Below are 19,596 nucleotides of genomic sequence, written 5' to 3'. Positions count from 1 at the left end.
CCAATACATTGCTATGCTCAGGGGTCTACACTGCTGTTGACATCCCTGTATGTGTATATATATATATATATATATACTGTATGTATATATATATATATATATATATATATATATGTATATACAGTATATATATATATATTTTTTTTAATTTTATTTATTTATTATTATTTATATACATTTGGTCTATCTATAATACTTTAACTGACCCGGCATATACTGGGTCACCTAAGTGTCCATCTCCGTGCTTTGCTCCGCCCCTCTGGAAACCCCCTTCTGAAAATCCTGCGTTTGCCACTGACAGAACTCTTCTGATGTACAGTAACAGTGGGCGAGTTAAAAAAGCAGAAATTGTGCCAGATTGACACACCAAATGATAGGCGGTTGCTGACCCATGTGCTAGGCACTGACTCATGCGCAAGGTACTGACCAATGTGCTAGGTACAGACCCATACACTACACACTGACCAATGTGCTAGGTACAGACCCATACACTACACACTGACCCATGTGCTAGGCACTGACCAATGCACTACAAACTGACCCATATGCTAGGTACTGACCCATGCTCTAGACCAAACATGTCCAACGTTGGCCCTCCAGATGTTGTGAAACTACACATCCCAGTATGCTTTGCAATCGTTTTAGCATTCTCTAATAGAAAAACTGTGGCAAAGCATGCTGGGATGTGTAGTTTCACAACATCTGGAGGGCCAACGTTGGACATGCCTGCTCTAGACACTGACCAATGCGCTAGATACTGACCCATGCTCTAGACCAGGCATGTCCAAACTATGGCCCTCCAGCTGTTGTGAAACTACAAGTCCCATCATGCCTTGCTACCGTTTTGCTATAAGGGAATAGGAAAACTATGGCAAGGCATGCTGGGATGTGTAGTTTCACAACAGCTGGAGGGCCACAGTTTGGACATGCCAGCTCTAGACACTGACCCATGCGCGCCGTTATTAAAAATCCCTAGGGCCATCCCCAAATAAGATTCAGCCCAATACATAATGATTGGGGCCTATTTCTGAAAATAAACTTGTGGCATATCCCCAGAAAACCCTTTTTCGAGTGATAGCTGCAAATTTCAGGTATCCCTTGCATCTGACTTCTGTGTATTTATTATACATAACCAATAAGTAGCAATATGAAATGTTAACTATTAAGATTAATATTGATTAAAAACAATATAAAACTTTCCTTAAGGAAGCTATCGCAGCCGTCTCACTGGATTGTATGTGATATAATCTGTTACAGGATTAGCAGAAGAGCCGCGTCATATAGGAAATCTTCTAGTGATCATTCGTTCTGTCGCTGGTCTGGTCGTTCTGCTCATCCTCTGTGGGATCCTGGTTTACTCCAGGAGAACAGGTGAGTGGACTGATTGGCTGCTCTTTTCCACTGTGGGTAAATGCAGGTATTGATTTATTTTATTTTGCGATTTATTTGCAAAAACTGACGTTTTCCGAAAATCTCACATTTTATAGGATGTGATTTGCGAAAAAAAATTGTGCTTTTTACCGCAAATTTGCACATTCTGACCTGGCGATTTTTAGTAACACTTAAATTTGCATCCAGATGTTTTCCCATTATAAAGTATACAACCCACAAATTTATTGAGATGCGATTTTGGGAAAACGTTACTAAAAATCGCAAAAAAAAAAAAAAAAATAGACCAGGTTCTGACAGGTGAAACTGACAAAACCATGCCCAGATCATTGAGATCTGGGCATGGTTTTGTCTTAAAAATGTGTAAAAGTTAAAGTGAAAAAATAAATAAATGGGTAGGGTCCCCCCTACTGAGCATAACCAGCCCCGGGCTCATTGAGCCGGACCTGGTTCCAAAAATACAGGGGACAAAAACCATAGGGGTCCAACGTATTTCTGAAACCAGCCCCGGACACTTGGACCGGTTCTGGTTCCAAAAGTACGGGGGACAAAAAAATTGGGGTCCCCCATATTTTGGAACCAGCACCGAGCTCTGACAGCCCGTGGTGTCATGTCACATGCGGGGGACACTTTTTCCATAAGGTCCCCTGGCCGTATCATGATCACCGTGGCTGGTCAGCCCTGGATGGGATACCTGGGGAAGTGGGGACCACCCCCAATAAAGGGGTCTCCCCAAGGCTACACCTGTCCAGGGCTGAAGCCTGGGGCGGTCCTTGGCATCCATGGGCGGTGGACACCAGGCTGATACCGGTAAAACTTTTTACAGGTGAACTACCTGCAGTCAGTGTGGGGTGAGCTGCTGAAGGGGACACAGACAAAGCTGGAGCCTGGACTTGTATGTATACTAGTGTAAAATGAATGTATGTATAATAAATACCCACTAATGCCCCACATGCTGGGACTTGTGGTTCGCCAAGTCCCAGCACGCGGGGAGGCCTGCTGGGACTTGTAGTTCACCTGTAAAAAGCAAAATGTTTTTGTTTTTTACACGTATCAGCCCGGCGTCCACCGCCCACTGTGCCAGGGACAGCCCCGGGCTTCAGCCCTGGACGGGTGAAGCCTGAGGGGACCCCTATATTGGGGGGACCCCACTACCCCAGGTAACCCGTCCAGGGCTGACCAGCCACGGTGAGCATGAAACGGGGGGGGGGGGGAGTTATGTAAAAAGTGTCCCCTGGCTGTTGGAGCCTGGTGCTTGTTCCAAAAATACGGGAGACCCCAAGTTTTTTGTCCCCTGTATTTTTGGAACCAGGTCCGGCTAAATGAGCCCAGGGCTGGTTATGCTCAGGAGAGGGGACCCCCACACCATTTTTGTTTTTCATTTTTTTTAACACAAAATCATAAATTTTCATGACTAAAAAGCGCACCATATTGCCGCAAATTCGCATCTCATCAAATATGCGAATTTGTGGCAAAAAAAATGATTTTAAAATGAGCGATATGGTACAATTTCGGAAAATGCAATAAAATCGCATCATATTAAATGTCACCCTTGGTTTCAAAGAATCACAGACATTTATTTCACAGATTGCCCAACATTTCCTATTAAGATCACACAAATTTAGAGCATACACTTTGTCATGCAAATTGTTCCATCACCCTTTACTGGTAGAAAAGCCAGGGGGGATTAGAAAAGATATGTGTGAGACCCCTTGGTTGAAAGCTGCCAGGCAGTCCCAGGTTGTGGTTTCTGTTATATGATGGCAAAAAGAGATACAGAAGATATATAATGATGTTCTTGTACAGCAGGGTGGGTACTTTCAGGCATCCTGTGTAAAGGTAAACAAAGCAGGTAAGCACAGTGCTGTAAATGCAGCAAAGAGTAGGAGTGTTCACCGGGCACTTTTGGTGTTTTGGGTATTGGGTCTGTATCTCTGGCTGTGTTTTGGATCTGGATCTGTTTCAAAACAACACCCTTCCATGTTTTGTGCTTTGGATCTGTATTTTTTAATTTAAAAAAAACATAAAAACAACTAAAATCGCAGAATTTGTGTTTTTTTGCTCCTACGCTATTCTTAAACTCAATAACATTAATTTCCAGTCTATTCTGAACACCTCACAATATTGTTTTAGGCCAAAAGGTTGCACCGAGGTAGCTGGATAACTATGTTAAGCCACACAAGTGGGTGGTATAAACACATGGTTCATCTAGGAGTGACACTGCAGTGGCAGACAGGATGGCAGTTTTAAAAACTAGGTCCCAAGCAGCGTGCAGTGGACACAATGAGAGAAGCAGCGTAGAGCATAAACTCCCCATCAGGTATCCCCCAGGTCCACACCTTTCCAACTCACCATAAACTTAACCTAAACCTTAATAACTAACTTATATAATAAAAAAGACACAGACACAAGTGCTGGCGTTTCAAAATGAATGTCAATTTATTTTGACAATTAAACTAACTATATATATATATATAATGGTGGCGGCACCAAAGAACGGTCACTATAGGAAAATGGGGTTAAAGATGTTACCATACACACCATCGCTGGTGATCGCTCTCCCCGGTCATCCACTCGTGCTAGTGGTGACCACCCCCCGGGCGGAAGCATGGCCGATGACCATCGATGTCAGGAGAGAGCGACACCCCACTATCTACACACACACATCAAGATCTTACAAGGATGACCGTTCTTTACCGCCACAGCTAGGCCCTAAGCCGCAGCACCGCCACCAAGTAGGAAACGCTCAGCACTGTGTATCTAACCAACTAAAGACATCGCCCAAGAACAGAGCCACGCCCTCCGGGCTCAGATGAACACCATCGCTCCTATTCAGCGCACTCCGCTGAAAGCTGATGGTGTCATGGCGAATAACACCCCCGCCATTGGTCAGCAGATATTTCTCAACTGCAGCGTTCACCGTCTTCCGTGAACGCTCCAGGCGGGGGCAGGACACCGCATTCCTCCACACTATCCTCGATATAATGGAGGACCACACCAACTTACATGCAGGCAAATACAACGAAATAAAATAGAGGTCCCGCACCATCACAGAGCGTAGCTCAAGAGCGGTCACCCGCCCTAAGTCATTGCCACCCAGGTGGAATATAATGACCCTTGGGACCCCATAATTTCGCAGGGCTCGAATCAGCCCAGCCTGCAGTCCTTTCCACAGCATACCTCTCTCACCCAGCCACCTAACCTCCCCAGCTCGACCAAACACACGTACATCAGAGGCGATGTTTGCCCTAGAAGCCCAATAGACAAAGGAATGTCCCATCATCCATATGGACTTAACGTCCTGTCGACCTGAAATATTTATATAGAGGTTAGAAGGCTGTCGACAAGCTTGCATACCACGCATTCACCACACTTGTTAGGAGAGAGGAATGAGAAAAAACCATGGCCGACCAGCTCTTGAGGCACAAAACACACCGTCTGGAGTAAACTAACAAGTACACCATGCCTGATTGTAATTATAGCCGAATTGTGCCCCCAGACGGATGTGAAAACACACCTCAAGGCCCCCACTGGAAGTTGACGAACGCTTATGCGTCCAGTCGACCATGGTGAAAAGTGACAGATAAAGCTGGCCGAATGTACCTCCGGAATGCTGCCGAGCGCCATCGACCCAGAGATTGAATCTCTGCGTCGGAGCGGCCCTCTGCAGCCGCCGAGGTAGCAGCCCCAATCCTAAAGGAATGAGACCCAAATTCCTTAGGATCGAGACCCGTGGCCTCCAGCGCCCGTCCCAAGACGTGACAAAATTGGTATTTGGTGAGTGGTGACCCATCCTCATGCATCAGCCATGCGCCGGGAAGGTCCGGGCGCACCTGGGCGAAGGCCGAGACCAACGTCACAGGGCACGTCCTTTCCACCGTGCACGGGAGCAAGGACAGCCACCGCCCCCTCCCAGCCTGGTCCGTCTTAGATCGTCGCAGGTGACATAGCACCGAGTCAGCTTGGACCACCAGATCGTCCACAGCCAGAGGCGAGGGCGTCCGTTTTTACGGGGCCACCAGCTCCCCAATCCTGATGGCCCCGTGGTATGCCATCACGTACGCCGTGCGGAACAAGAGTACCTCGTAATAAGGCCAGCAGATGTCCCCCAGGGCGTCCAGCAGTGCTGGAAGTAACAACATATCAATAGGACGCCTGCAGTCCGGGAGAGCGGGTGTAGCCCGCCGCCAACCACGCAACGCCCTGGACACCAAAAATGACCGGGACGGGTCCGCCCTACCCTGCAGTGAGGAGAAAAATGACACCCCTGCCAAAACCCTGCGCATGGAGGCGACAGAGCGACCAGCGGAGTATGCACTCCAAACAAAGGCCACCATGGCCGCTTCAGGTGTCTTACCTGCTTGCGGAGCGGACAGTCTGAACTGCTCCCACTCCTGCCATCCAGCCTGATAGCAGTGGAGCGTCCGTGGCGCGATAGCCCGCATGGCTAGCCCCTCCATTCCGGCCTGATCATCTGCCAAATATAAGAGGGACAGCATTCACCAACAATAGATGCATCAGGAGCCAGGGCCCGAAACTTATCCCAGTCGGCCCTGGACAGTGCGTCTGCCACAGAGTTCTCTACTCCGGGAACATGTTGTGCCACAAACTGTATGTTGAACAGCAGGCATCTCAGCACCAATCGCGCAAGCAGGCGAACTACAGGCATGGAAGCTGAACCCTGCCTGTTAATAAAGTGCACCACTCCCAAATTATCGCACCAAAATATGATGCTGGAGTCGCGAAGCCTGTCTGCCCATAGCTCCAGCGCCACTACAATGGGGAACAGCTCCAAAAGCAATACGTTTTTTGTAAGCCCTTCCGACACCCATTCCACAGGCCATGGCGCAGCGCACCATGACCCGTGCAGGAAGGCTCCGAAACCCACCCCGCCCGCTGCATCAGTATACAATTGTAACTGCGCATTGGTGCACGGGCTCGCAGGCCAAATCAGGACACCGTTGAACTGCTCCAGGAAGGAGAGCCAAGTGCTTAAATCCCTCTTTATCTCTGCCGAGAGACGTACATAATGGAGGGGGTGCCTGACGCCTGACATGGATCTCTCCAACTTTCTACAAAAAACTCTACCCATGGGTATGACCCTGCATGCAAAATGCAGAAGTCCCAGGAGCGACTGAAGCTGGCGCAACTGTAGCTTACCCGTGGCCAATGCAAGGCTAATGGCTCCGCGTAGCCGAGACAGCTTGTCCTGGGGGAGGCGGCAACAGGCCGCAACTGTGTCTATTTCTATCCCCAAGAAGGACAGGCACTGCACTGGGCCTTCCGTCTTGTCCGCAGCAATGAGGACCCTGAACTCCCTGAAAAGATCCTGCAGGTATGTCAGCAGGAGCTTGCATCGCCGAGAACCGGCAGGGCCCACACACAAGAAGTCATCCAAGTAGTGGGCCACACCAGTTTCGCCTGAACCCGACACTACGCACCAATGCAAGAAACTGCTAAATCGCTCGAAATAGGCGCAAGAAATCGAGCAGCCCATCGGTAAGCACCTATCCACGTAAAAACCCGTGGGAAGGCGTAAGCCCATGAACCGGAATGATTCCGGATGGAGAGGGAGAAGGCGAAAGGCGGACTCAATGTCCACCTTGGCCAGCAAAGCCCCGTGTCCGTGGCTGCGCACTATATCAAGAGCCTGCTCGAATGACTGGTACCGCACGCGGCACAAGTGTTCAGGGATGGAGTCATTAACAGAACTGCCCGGGGGATGGGACAAGTGTTGGATAAGACTAAACTTGCCGCTAGCCTTCTTGGGGACCACCCCCACTGGGGAGAGAACCAGGTTCTCTATAGGGGGAGACGGGAAGGGGCCCACCATCCTACCCAAGCTCACCTCTTTGTCCACCTTTTCCAAGACTACCCCGGGCATCTGCATTGCGGATTTTAAATTACGGGGGGCATGCGCTACTACCTCCCCCCGGATTGGTAGGCGGAAACCCAGGCGGAAGCCTTGCTCTAAAAATTCAGCCTCCTCCCTACGCGGGTACCGTCCCAGCCAGCCGGCCAAGCGGTCAACCCGTACAGGAGAAGGGGCCTTACTGAGGTGCGCTCCCGGCTGCTGCAGCCTGGGAGGTGCCTCCCTGCTTTCCCTTCCTGCAATCCCTAAATGGGTGATTGCCCCAGCATTTTGAGCATGCGAGCTTGAACTTGCAAGAAGCTCCCAGGGTGCAACCCGCTCCGTTAAATGCAAAGCAACGCCCGGCGGGGGCTCCCCCCGCCCTACCGCGAAAGGGTTGTTGTTGCTTGCGAGGGGCGGGGCTGGAGGCTGGTGTAGCCGCAGGAGCAACCGCAGGAGCGGCCGCCGGCTTTGGCCCCATCCAAATCTCCACGTCTTTACACCCTAACGCCATAATGGCCAGCCCTGACTGCTTGCGACGGAAGCTCTCATCATATGAGCGCCATGAGGAGTCGGCTTCTGACAGGAACATCTCATGAATCATGTGCATGTAGCGCACCATGTTCATGTGTTCCTGCGGTCTTGTTTCTAAGTAACAAGCCGCGAACATAAACATGCCCGCCTGCCACCGGTGATAGGTGCAGTACGCCTCCTCCCCGATACCCCCTCGCTTCTTAGCCGCGCGATATTCCTTTTCAGCCTGCGCCGTCATGGAGAAGAAGCTGACGTACTTCCCGTCCCTAATGCGTTCCTGGACGCTGCGCCTGAGTCCTCTGAGCACTGCTGTGTTCTCGCACTGGACCACTTTGCCCCTAGGGACCCCGAGCTGCCACTGGAACTAGAGTGCCTACGGCGCCTGTGCCTGCGACGCCTGCGGGATTTGCGGCCCCCATCCTCCTCCGACGACCCCGAGTCGGATCCGCCGGAGGAAGAGGAGGTATGCGTAGCCCTACGCTTGCGCCGCTTGCGCTTGGACGCTGACCCACCTGAAGTACCTTCCACTGGTACGAGGCTCATCCTGTGAGGGCTCCTCCACCAAAACCACTGGGGGAGTTCTGGAAGCAACGATATCCCTCGCGCTGAGGGGGGCCGTAGGTCTTGCCGTTGCCGCCGGAGCAGCCCTAACTGACGGGGCCGGGGCAGGGATCACTGAGGAGGCTGAAGGGTCATGACTGTGGTCCGGGGCAACCCCCCCGGAAGCAGGTGACTGTCTCATAAAATTGGAAAGTAGGGACAGGAACTGCTGTACCCCCCCCATCTGCAGCCGCAGGTAGTGGGGGGGTTGCTATGGGAACCGGCGCAGCAGGCGCAGGGGCCTGAGCACTGTGCAGGGGGAGCAACCTGGCCCTTCTAAGGAGCTGCCGCCTCGCCATGTGCAGCGAGGACCTCATCCCTAGGGACCTAGTTCCCCTAGGTGTGTCAATGGGGGCTGATGGCACTATCTGGGCCCTAGTCGGCCCCTGACCTGACCCCTCTGTGGCAACCTAGAGGCCAGGATGGGGATGGATGAGGGACGATTTGCATACAGGCGCCTATCTGCGTCCTGTGTCTGTGGGGGGGTGAGCTGTGGGGCCTGAACAAAAGCGCCTCTGGCGCTGGACCGGGCGGAAGGCTGCGATCCAGGCCTGGCAATACTGCCCGGCGTGCGGGGGCCTAGCCCTCTCGCACGAGTGTCTGCTGCGCGGGCTCTACCCCTGCCCGACCCCCCCTGGCCGCCGCGACCACCGCCGCGCGTGCCGCGGCCTACACCTGCATTACGCGAGGTCCGGCGCCGGGCCGCGTCATCAGCCGGCGCCGCGACCATCGTGCCATGACGCGCGGGCGGCACGGGAGCCGCAGAACCCAGCCGCGATCCCCTCCGGTCCCCACTGGAACCACCAGGGACCGCGCCGCTAGGCCCCGCAGCCTCCCAATCCGCCTCCGCCGCATCAGCAAGGCGGGCGGGCGGGTAGCCCTACGCGGCCTGTAGGCCATAGCTTCCAGCTATAGAGAGGGACAGATGAGAAGAGAGGGACAGATCTATAAAGAGGGGGAACAGAGGAGACAGAGAAAGTATTAAAGATGAAGAAAACGCTTGTACAGAAACAGAAATTGATTGCTGCAGAGCAGCGCTTGCCTGTTCCAGCTGCAGCTTTTTCAGACAGAGGGAGAACTTCCTGTAAGTATGTTCCTTTTCTTTCCTGTCTGTACCCTCCCACTGCTCTGATAGGCCTTGTGCCCATCCTATTTGCATATCAGCTGACCTTCCAGCGTAACCTGGGGAACCCATCAGGGGTTTATGCTCAGTGCTTATTCAGCATTCGTGGTTCTTGTGCCGAGAGCCGGGAGAATCGCAACAACATGCAGTCAGCATCTGCAAAGTAGTACGATAGGAGGGATTATGTTTTCATTTAATCTTGCATTGAAGATGGAAATGATAAAGTAACTTTTAGTTGTTTAAGAGGTCCTGATAGTCTTAAACAGTGGTGTGGCGAGGCATGCCCTCCCCCCCCCCCCCCCAATTTGAAGTAGGTGAAGCTCATGCGCAGTGAAAAGTGGGCGCGGCCCAACATTATACCACTCACATAATGCACATAATGCCCATTGCACATTTTAGCGAACTTTGTAATACCCATTGCACATAAAGCCACATGCCATAATGCCAATTACACATAAGGCCACACATGATGCCCATTACATACTATATAACACACCGTAATGCCCATTACATACTATATAACACACCGTAATGCCCATTACATACTATATAACACACCGTAATACCCATTACATACTATATAACGCACCGTAATGCCCATTACATACTATATAACACACCGTAATGCCCATTACATACTATATAACACACCGTAATGCCCATTACATACTATATAACACAACGTAATGCCCATTACATACTATATAAAACACCGTAATGCCCATTACATACTATATAACACACCGTAATGCCCATTACATACTATATAACACACCATAATGCCCATTACATACTATATAACACACCGTAATGCCCATTACATACTATATAACACACCGTAATGCCCATTACATACTATATAACACACCGTAATGCCCATTACATACTATATAACACACCGTAATGCCCATTACATACTATATAAAACACCGTAATGCCCATTACGTACTATATAACACACCATAATGCCCATTACATACCATATAACACACCGTAATGCCCATTACATACTATATAACACACCGTAATGCCCATTACATTCTATATAACACACCGTAATGCCCATTACATACTATATAACACACCGCGATGCCCATTACATACTATATAACACACTGTGATGCCCATTACATATTATATAACACACCGTGATGCCCATTACATACTATATAACACACCGTAATGCCCATTACATACTATATAAAACACCGTAATGCCCATTACATACTATATAACACACTGTACTGCCCATTACATACTATATAACACTCCGCAATGCCCATTACATACTATATAACACACCGTAATGCCCATTACATACTATATAACACACCGCAATGCCCATTACATACTATATAACACACCGCAATGCCCATCACATACTATATAACACACCGCAATGCCCATTACATACTATATAACACACCGCAATGCCCATCACATACTATATAACACACCGTAATGCCCATTACATACTATATAACACACCGTAATGCCCATTACATACTATATAACACACCGTAATGCCCATTACATACTATATAACACACCATAATGCCCATTACATACTATATAACACACCGTAATGCCCATTACATACTATATAACACACCGTAATGCCCATTACATACTATATAACACACCGTAATGCCCATTACATACTATATAACACACCGTAATGCCCATTACATACTATATAACACAGCGTAATGCCCATTACATACTATATAACACACCGTAATGCCCATTACATACTATATAACACACCGTAATGCCCATTACATACTATATAACACAGCGTAATGCCCATTACATACTATATAACACACCGTAATGCCCATTACATACTACATAACACACCGTTATGCCCATTACATACTACATAACACACCGTAATGCCCATTACATGCTACATAACACACCGTGATGCCCATTACATGCTATATAACACACCGTGATGCCCTTGATATGCTATATAACACACTGTGATGCCCATTACATGCTATATAACACACCGTGATGCCCATTACATGCTATATAACACACCGTAATGCCCATTACATACTATATAACACACCGTGATGCCCATTACATACTATATAACACACCGTAATGCCCATTACATACTATATAACACACCGTAATACCCATTACACATTTGACACATAAGTGGCACTTACCTACATGCTCGATGCCAGGGGCTTCATGCTCAATGCCAAGGGGGATGTAAATTGCTCATTGCCAAGGGAGACTGAAAATGCTCATTGCCAAGGGGGACAGAACTGTGCAGCAGGCAGCCCACTCCCGGCTCCCTGACACTATTTTCAATTCCCCTGCCCGTAGCTCCCCCGCCCTCAGCTTTCCCACCCGCACCCCGGCTCCCCGCTGTGTCCCGGAGACATGCTGCTATTTAAAATTCACATATCCCGCTGGACCACTAGCCAATAGGCGCTCACGGTCCAGCAGCCACCAGTTGATTGGCTGCTGGACCACGCGATCCAGAGGGAGACGTGCATTGAAAATATCAGCACGTCTCCCGGACACAGCGTGCAGTCGGGAGCGGGCGGGGGAGCTGCGGCGCGAGACGGGTGAGCTGGTGGTGCAGGCATGGCTCCGGCGCACTATCGTCTGGTGCCTGGAGCTCGTGCTCCGCCGGCCCTGCCCTTGCTACGCCCCCTGGTCTTAAACACTAAAATGAAGTTGACCTGTATCAGTGTATTGACCCCAATGAATCCAAACATAAACAGTTTTAATGTAAAGTTTCCATCTTACACTTAGTGTAGTAATTTTAAAAAGATGTCTCCTGTACCTGAAACCCCAGAAAATAGCATTAAGACATTAATGAGGAGTTGATTTACTGCAGTGCGTAAAGGCCCCCATACACTAGGGCGACTTGTCCTTAGGACAAGTCGCCCCCGACTTCCCCCTGAGTTTCCCCGGGGGAGCTTGATTAGATTTGCACTTGATGTTCCATTTTTTACATGTGATAAATCGTCTCGATTTATCACATGTAAAAATCCCGGGGAGCAGGGGGGGGGGGGGGCGACAGAGCAGGGCTGCTGGTGGGAGCAGGGGGGGCTGGGGACGCTGCGGGGGACACAGGCGGCATAGAGCCGGGCAGAGGGAGCCGGGAGCTGTCAGTGCTAGAAAAAAAAGCCTATACAATGAATGTTGTGCCAATTGCTGACTGGCTGAGAGAGCGCTCAGCCAATCACAGGCTGCCCATTCATTGTATGGGCTTTTTTTTTTTATTCAGTACTGACAGCTCCCGGCTCCCCCTGCCCGGCTCTATGCCGCCTGTGTCCCCCGCAGCGTCCCCAGCCCCCCCTGCTCCCTCTACCGCTGCGCCGCCCCACTAGGTCCCAAGTCAGGTGGTCGGACGTGCAGCAGATCCGACCACCCGACGCAGATCCGATGCGCACGGGACCTCGCATCCGATCTGAGGGGACATCAAAACTAGCCGATTTTGGTCCGATTTCGGCCAGATCCGACTGATCTGGCTGATATCTGACCAAAATCGGCTAGTGTATGGGGGCCTTAAGTGCACACAGCTTTGTGGATCTGACTTCGCCTCCATCCTGCCCATTTGAGTGTGGGGGGAAAGGTGTCTATTTTACATTTTTCTGTCACATTCACATTTCAGTGTATAGAATGGACAAACAATAAAAGATCAGGAACAATTCCTACTACTGGTGCTGAAGCTACTGACATGCAAGTCCATCAACATCGTCTGCTCAGGCCGATGCACAATGTCATAGAGGGAATGTAAAATCCAGCAACTAAACATAATAATAATTAATAATAACCCAATTTTTTTGAAACTATGTCCAGAGAAACGCTAATTTGGCAACATGCTATTTACAGATGGATCCCCTCTCATGCTTGCTCGGCTCTCGTTAGAACATCCCCGCTGGCGAGAGCTGGCGGAGAGCGACTCCATCAGACTCGGACGAGGGTGTAACTATCGCGTAAGCGCGTCCTAGTCTCTCGATGGCTGGGCGGTGGGACCCTGCCCATATCCGCTTAAAACACGTCTCCTCCTGACAGTTCTCTGGTTCGGGTTTTTGTGGGTTTTTTTGTTTTGCCAAGACCGTGGATGCCTACTTTGGTACGTAGAGGACCAGATCTACGCCGGAGGACCCTTGTAAGTATAATTTCCTTCCGCAGGTACCCAAAGGATTTCATCAGGACGTGCGGATGGACGGCTACCTACGGGCTCAAGATAGGTAAGTATCTGTATAAAAGGGCTATGTATATAATAAAGTTTTATTTTTCTTGTGTGTCAGTGTGTTTATTTAACTATTTGTATTTTTGTGGAACTACAAGTTCCAGCCGGCCCTTTAATGCCCCACATGCTGGGACTTGTGGTTCTCCACGTCCCTACATGCAGGGGAGGCTTGCTGGGACTCAGTTCCACAGCAATATACAATAGTTGTAATCTATTTTTTACACTTTTATCAGCATGATGCCCACCACACAGGGGCATCAAGGACAGCCCCAGGCTTCAGCCTGGGCAGGGAAATTCTGGAGGGGGGGACTCCTTCTTTGGGGGGGGGGTTCCCAGGACCCCTGCCCAGGCTGACCGGTCAGGGGGTGAATGCTTTGGCCAGGGGGACTTGAATAAAAAGTCTCCCCCCGGCTGTGGCATTATCCTGCTGGCTGGTTGGGCCTGGTGCTGGTTCTTAAAATACGGGGGGACCCCTAGTCATTTTGTCCCCCGTATTTTGGGAACCAGGACTATCCAGGGGTGCCGGGATAGCCTGGAGTGTCAGCTCTGGTGCTTCAGTGCCCTGGAGGGGGACCCCTTTATTGGGGGGTCTCCACTCCCCCAGGCAGGGCCGGCGCTACCCACTCAGCCAGTGGCGTAACTATAGCACCGCAGCCCCCGCCACTGCGGGGGGGCGCTGTGCATATGGGGGCGCCGGGGGCTGCAGTGCTATAGTTACACCTCCCCCCAATCCCCCGCAGGCTTACCTTTTTCGCTGGTCCCGGCGGCTCCGTTCTTCTGCTGAGGACCACCACAAAATGGCCGCCCCATATAGCACACAGTACTCTGAAACTGTCTGCTGTATGGGGGCGGCCATTTTGTGGTGGTCCTCAGCAGAAGAACGGAGCCGCCGGGACCAGCGTGAAAGGTAAGGCTGCGGGGGAGCCAACCCACTACTAGACTGGGGTGAAGATGGCTGGCGCAGCAGACGCTATTTAAAGCCTTGCAAAATCCGGTGCCGGGAGATGAAGTTCTGACCGGACCCGAGTCAGGCGGGAATCTCAGAGCGCTGCTCGGAACCGGGCTCGGAATGATGACGTCCGTGGGGGCTTGGATCTCTGGAATCCGAGTCTGCACATCTATACAGTTGGGGCCAGGCTCTTCTTTGCTGGCAAATTGCCAGAAAGTCACCGCTGGCGATCCGCCAGCAGCCCGGCTCAATATCCGTGCGCGTCTCAATATCCGTCGGTGGGGCGACGGGAACCCTGACCGTCTCCGCTTCAGGGAGACGGACAAGGTTAGGGGGGGTGCGGGCAGGCAGCAGGGAACCTGGGTGACCGCCGACAAGCCGGCGGTGACCCGGGGAAGCGATGGAAGCGCCGTCGGAAGGGGACACGCGCACCTCTCGTGTGCGCGCGTCCCCTTCCCGCTATACAGATGGCGGCTGGCGTCGCCATTGCCATCCCCTGCAAAGATGAGCCATGCCCCATCTGTATATATATATAATGATGTCTTACATTTAATTTGTGTGGTTTTAGATAAGTGTGGGATCCACTAATATGTGTGTTGTATGAAAAGGTCGGAGGAAGCGCACCGCCACCCCTCGCGGGCTCGCTGTGCTCGCCACGCTTCTGGTTGGCGTCAATCGTGGGGTGGCGTTGAGGGGGTACAATTGGGGGTCTGGGGAATATTTTACATTTAATCAAATGTAAAATAGGGTCCCAGGGACCCAATTCACATTTGATTCAATTTAAAAATCGCGTCGGTCGCATCGCATGCGATTTGGTCGCATGCAATGCGACCGACGCGATTTTTCCGACACGACCACCCCGATGCTAATTGGGGTGGCTGTGCTAGGAAACAAGTACCAAAATTAATTCTTGTGCTGCGTGGGACTGTAAAAAAGAATTCCATGCTGCTGCTGCACTGACGTCTGCCACTGAGTGCCACTGCCAAGCAGTACCTAATAATAAAATGAATTATTATAAATTCTGCTGGTGCACATACTAGTATTGCTGACGTATCTACCTGTCTTGTGCCTAGTACTGCAGTATCTACCGTCTGTTTTGTGACTCACTGCCTAATACTGCAGTATCTACCTGTGTGGTGTGGGGCCCACTGCCTAATACTGCCGTAGCTACCGTCTGGTGCCTAATACTGCTAAAATCGGGGGAGGGGGGGGGGTTTGCTCCTACACTATAATGACCTCAATAACATTCATTTCCACTCATTTCCAGTCTATTCTGAACCCCTCACACATCACAATATTGTTTTTAGGGTAAAAGGTTGCACCGAGGTAGCTGGGTAACTATGCTAAGCCACACAAGTGTGTGGCACAAACACATGGCTCATGTAAGAGTATCACTGCAGGGGCAGACAGGATGGCAGTTTAAAAACCTAGCCCCAAAAAGACCCCTATCTGGGTAGATACGGCAGTATTAGGCAGTGGGCCCCAGACCAGACAGGTAGATATGGCAGTATTAGGCAGGGAGCCCCAGACCAGACAGGTAGATACGCCAGTTTTAGGCAGTGAGCCCCAAAACAGATGGTAGATACGCCAGTATTAGGCAGGGAGCCCCAAAACAGACGGTAGATACGGCAGTATTAGGCAGTGAGCGCCAGACCAGACAGGTAGATATGGCAGTATTAGGCAGTGAGCCCCAGACCAGACAGGTAGATACGCCAGTTTTAGGCAGTGAGCCCCAAAACAGACGGTAAATACGGCAGTATTAGGCAGTGAGCCACAGACCAGACGGTAGATACGGCAGTATTAGGCAGTGAGCCACAGACCACACAGTTACGGCAGTATTAGGCAGGAAGCCCCAGACCAGACAGAGACGGCAGTATTAGGCAGTGAGCCCCAGACCAGACGGTAGATACGGCAGTATTAGGCAGTGTGCCACAGACCACACAGGTAGATATACGGCAGTATTTTATTTATTAGGCAGTGAGCCCCAGACCAGACGGTAGATACGGCAGTATAGGCAGTGAGCCCCAGACCACAAAGGTAGAGATATACGGCAGTATTTAATTATTTATTAGGCAGTGAGCCCCAGACCACAAAGGTAGAGATATACGGCAGTATTTAATTATTTATTAGGCAGTGAGCCCCAGACCACAAAGGTAGAGATATACGGCAGTATTTAATTATTTATTAGGCAGTGAGCCCCAGACCAGACGGTAGATACGGCAGTATAGGCAGTGAGCCCCAGACCACAAAGGTAGAGATTTACGGCAGTATTTAATTATTTATTAGGCAGTGAGCCCCAGACCACAAAGGTAGAGATATACGGCAGTATTTAATTATTTATTAGGCAGTGATCCCCAAACCACAAAGGTAGAGATATACGGCAGTATTTAATTACTTATTAGGCAGTGAGCCCCAGACCACACAGGTAGATATACGGCAGTATTTATTAGGCAGTGAGCCCCAGACCAGACGGTAGACAGCAGTATAGGCAGTGAGCCCCAGACCACAAAGGTAGAGATATACGGCAGTATTTAATTATTTATTAGGCAGTGAGCCCCAGACCAGACGGTAGATACGGCAGTATAGGCAGTGAGCCCCAGACCACAAAGGTAGAGATTTACGGCAGTATTTAATTATTTATTAGGCAGTGAGCCCCAGACCACAAAGGTAGAGATATACGGCAGTATTTAATTATTTATTAGGCAGTGATCCCCAAACCACAAAGGTAGAGATATACGGCAGTATTTAATTACTTATTAGGCAGTGAGCCCCAGACCACACAGGTAGATATACGGCAATATTTATTAGGCAGTGAGCCCCAGACCAGACGGTAGATACAGCAGTATAGGCAGTGAGCCCCAGACCACAAAGGTAGAGATATACGGCAGTATTTAATTATTTATTAGGCAGTGAGCCCCAGACCACAAAGGTAGAGATATACGGCAGTATTTAATTATTTATTATTCAGTGAGCCCCAGACCACAAAGGTAGAGATATACGGCAGTATTTAATTATTTATTAGGCAGTGAGCCCCAGACCACAAAGGTAGAGATTTACGGCAGTATTTAATTATTTATTAGGCAGTGAGCCCCAGACCACAAAGGTAGAGATATACGGCAGTATTTAATTATTTATTAGGCAGTGATCCCCAAACCACAAAGGTAGAGATATACGGCAGTATTTAATTACTTATTAGGCAGTGAGCCCCAGACCACACAGGTAGATATACGGCAGTATTTATTAGGCAGTGAGCCCCAGACCAGACGGTAGATACAGCAGTATAGGCAGTGAGCCCCAGACCACAAAGGTAGAGATATACGGCAGTATTTAATTATTTATTAGGCAGTGAGCCCCAGACCAGACGGTAGATACGGCAGTATAGGCAGTGAGCCCCAGACCACAAAGGTAGAGATTTACGGCAGTATTTAATTATTTATTAGGCAGTGAGCCCCAGACCACAAAGGTAGAGATATACGGCAGTATTTAATTATTTATTAGGCAGTGATCCCCAAACCACAAAGGTAGAGATATACGGCAGTATTTAATTACTTATTAGGCAGTGAGCCTCAGACCACACAGGTAGATATACGGCAGTATTTATTAGGCAGTGAGCCCCAGACCAGACGGTAGATACAGCAGTATAGGCAGTGAGCCCCAGACCACAAAGGTAGAGATATACGGCAGTATTTAATTATTTATTAGGCAGTGAGCCCCAGACCACAAAGGTTGAGATATACGGCAGTATTTAATTATTTATTATTCAGTGAGCCCCAGACCACAAAGGTAGAGATATACGGCAGTATTTAATTATTTATTAGGCAGTGAGCCCCAGACCACAAAGGTAGAGATATACGGCAGTATTTAATTATTTATTAGGCAGTGAGCCCCAGACCACAAAGGTAGAGATATACAGCAGTATTTAATTATTTATTAGGCAGTGAGCCCCAGACCACACAGGTAGATATATGGCAGTATTTTATTTATTAGGCAGTGAGCCCCAGACCACACAGGTAGATATACGGCAGTATTTTATTTATTAGGCAGTGAGCCCCAGACCAGACGGTAAATACGGCAGTATAGGCAGTGATCCCCAGACCACAAAGGTAGAGATATACGGCAGTATTTAATTATTTAATAGGCAGTGAGCCCCAGACCACACAGGTAGATATACATCAGTATTTATTAGGCAGTGAGCCCCAGACCAGACGGTAGATACAGCAGTATAGGCAGTGAGCCCCAGACCACAAAGGTAGAGATATACGGCAGTATTTAATTATTTATTAGGCAGTGAGCCCCAGACCTCAAAGGTAGAGATATACGGCAGTATTTAATTATTTTTTAGGCAGTGAACCCCAGAACAGATGGTAGATACGGCAGTATAGGCAGTGAGCCCCAGACCACAAAAGTAGAGATATACGGCAGTATTTAATTATTTATTAGGCAGTGAGCCCCAGACCACAAAGGTAGAGATATATGGCAGTATTTAATTATTTATTAGGCAGTGAGCCTAATAATCAGAACCCAAAACCCGAAAAGTGGCCGGTGCACATCCCATATATATTATATATATATATATATATATATATATATATATATATATATATATATATATATATATATATATATATATATATATATACAGAAGAAAAAGGTACCCAAAAAATCCGCGCCCCAGTATAGAACAGCAGCAACTCTGAGAGTCCCCCGTTAGCTGAGACCCAGAACAATAGAAATACAGAACAGGAACAGAGTGCGCTAGAAGTGAAGGTACACAACTTATTTCACAATATAAAAATTTAATAAAAAGCCTACAAAACGGCTTACAACAGATACAGTGTTTATACAGTCATATATTGGAATCAATTTAACAGAAACTGTGGTGGTTCAGTACAACAGCAGGCCCAACGCGTTTCGTCAACCAC

At 49.3% G+C, this 19,596-nt stretch overlaps 1 protein-coding gene across 3 annotated transcripts in view; it reads left to right on the top strand.

Annotated features, from left to right (window-relative positions):
• The window catches only part of LOC146075868 (uncharacterized), a 156,519-nt gene that overhangs the window by 126,722 nt on the left and 10,201 nt on the right, over nucleotides 1–19,596 (top strand). For 2 of the 3 annotated variants that reach the window (XM_083185536.1, XM_083185534.1), the window contains one exon: nucleotides 1,258–1,371. In XM_083185536.1, the coding sequence (XP_083041662.1) occupies nucleotides 1,258–1,371 (114 nt within the window). Of the gene's footprint in view, nucleotides 1–1,257; nucleotides 1,372–2,215; nucleotides 2,286–19,596 lie in introns of those variants that run through there. The other variant, XM_083185535.1, reaches the window with a different exon arrangement.

This window comes from Crinia signifera, chromosome 4, assembly GCF_055691185.1.
Source record: "Crinia signifera chromosome 4, ASM5569118v1, whole genome shotgun sequence".
Classification (NCBI taxonomy): Eukaryota; Metazoa; Chordata; class Amphibia; order Anura; family Myobatrachidae; genus Crinia; species Crinia signifera.
Note: the sequence above shows the minus strand (reverse complement) of the source record. Positions and strands in the feature narration are given on the sequence as shown.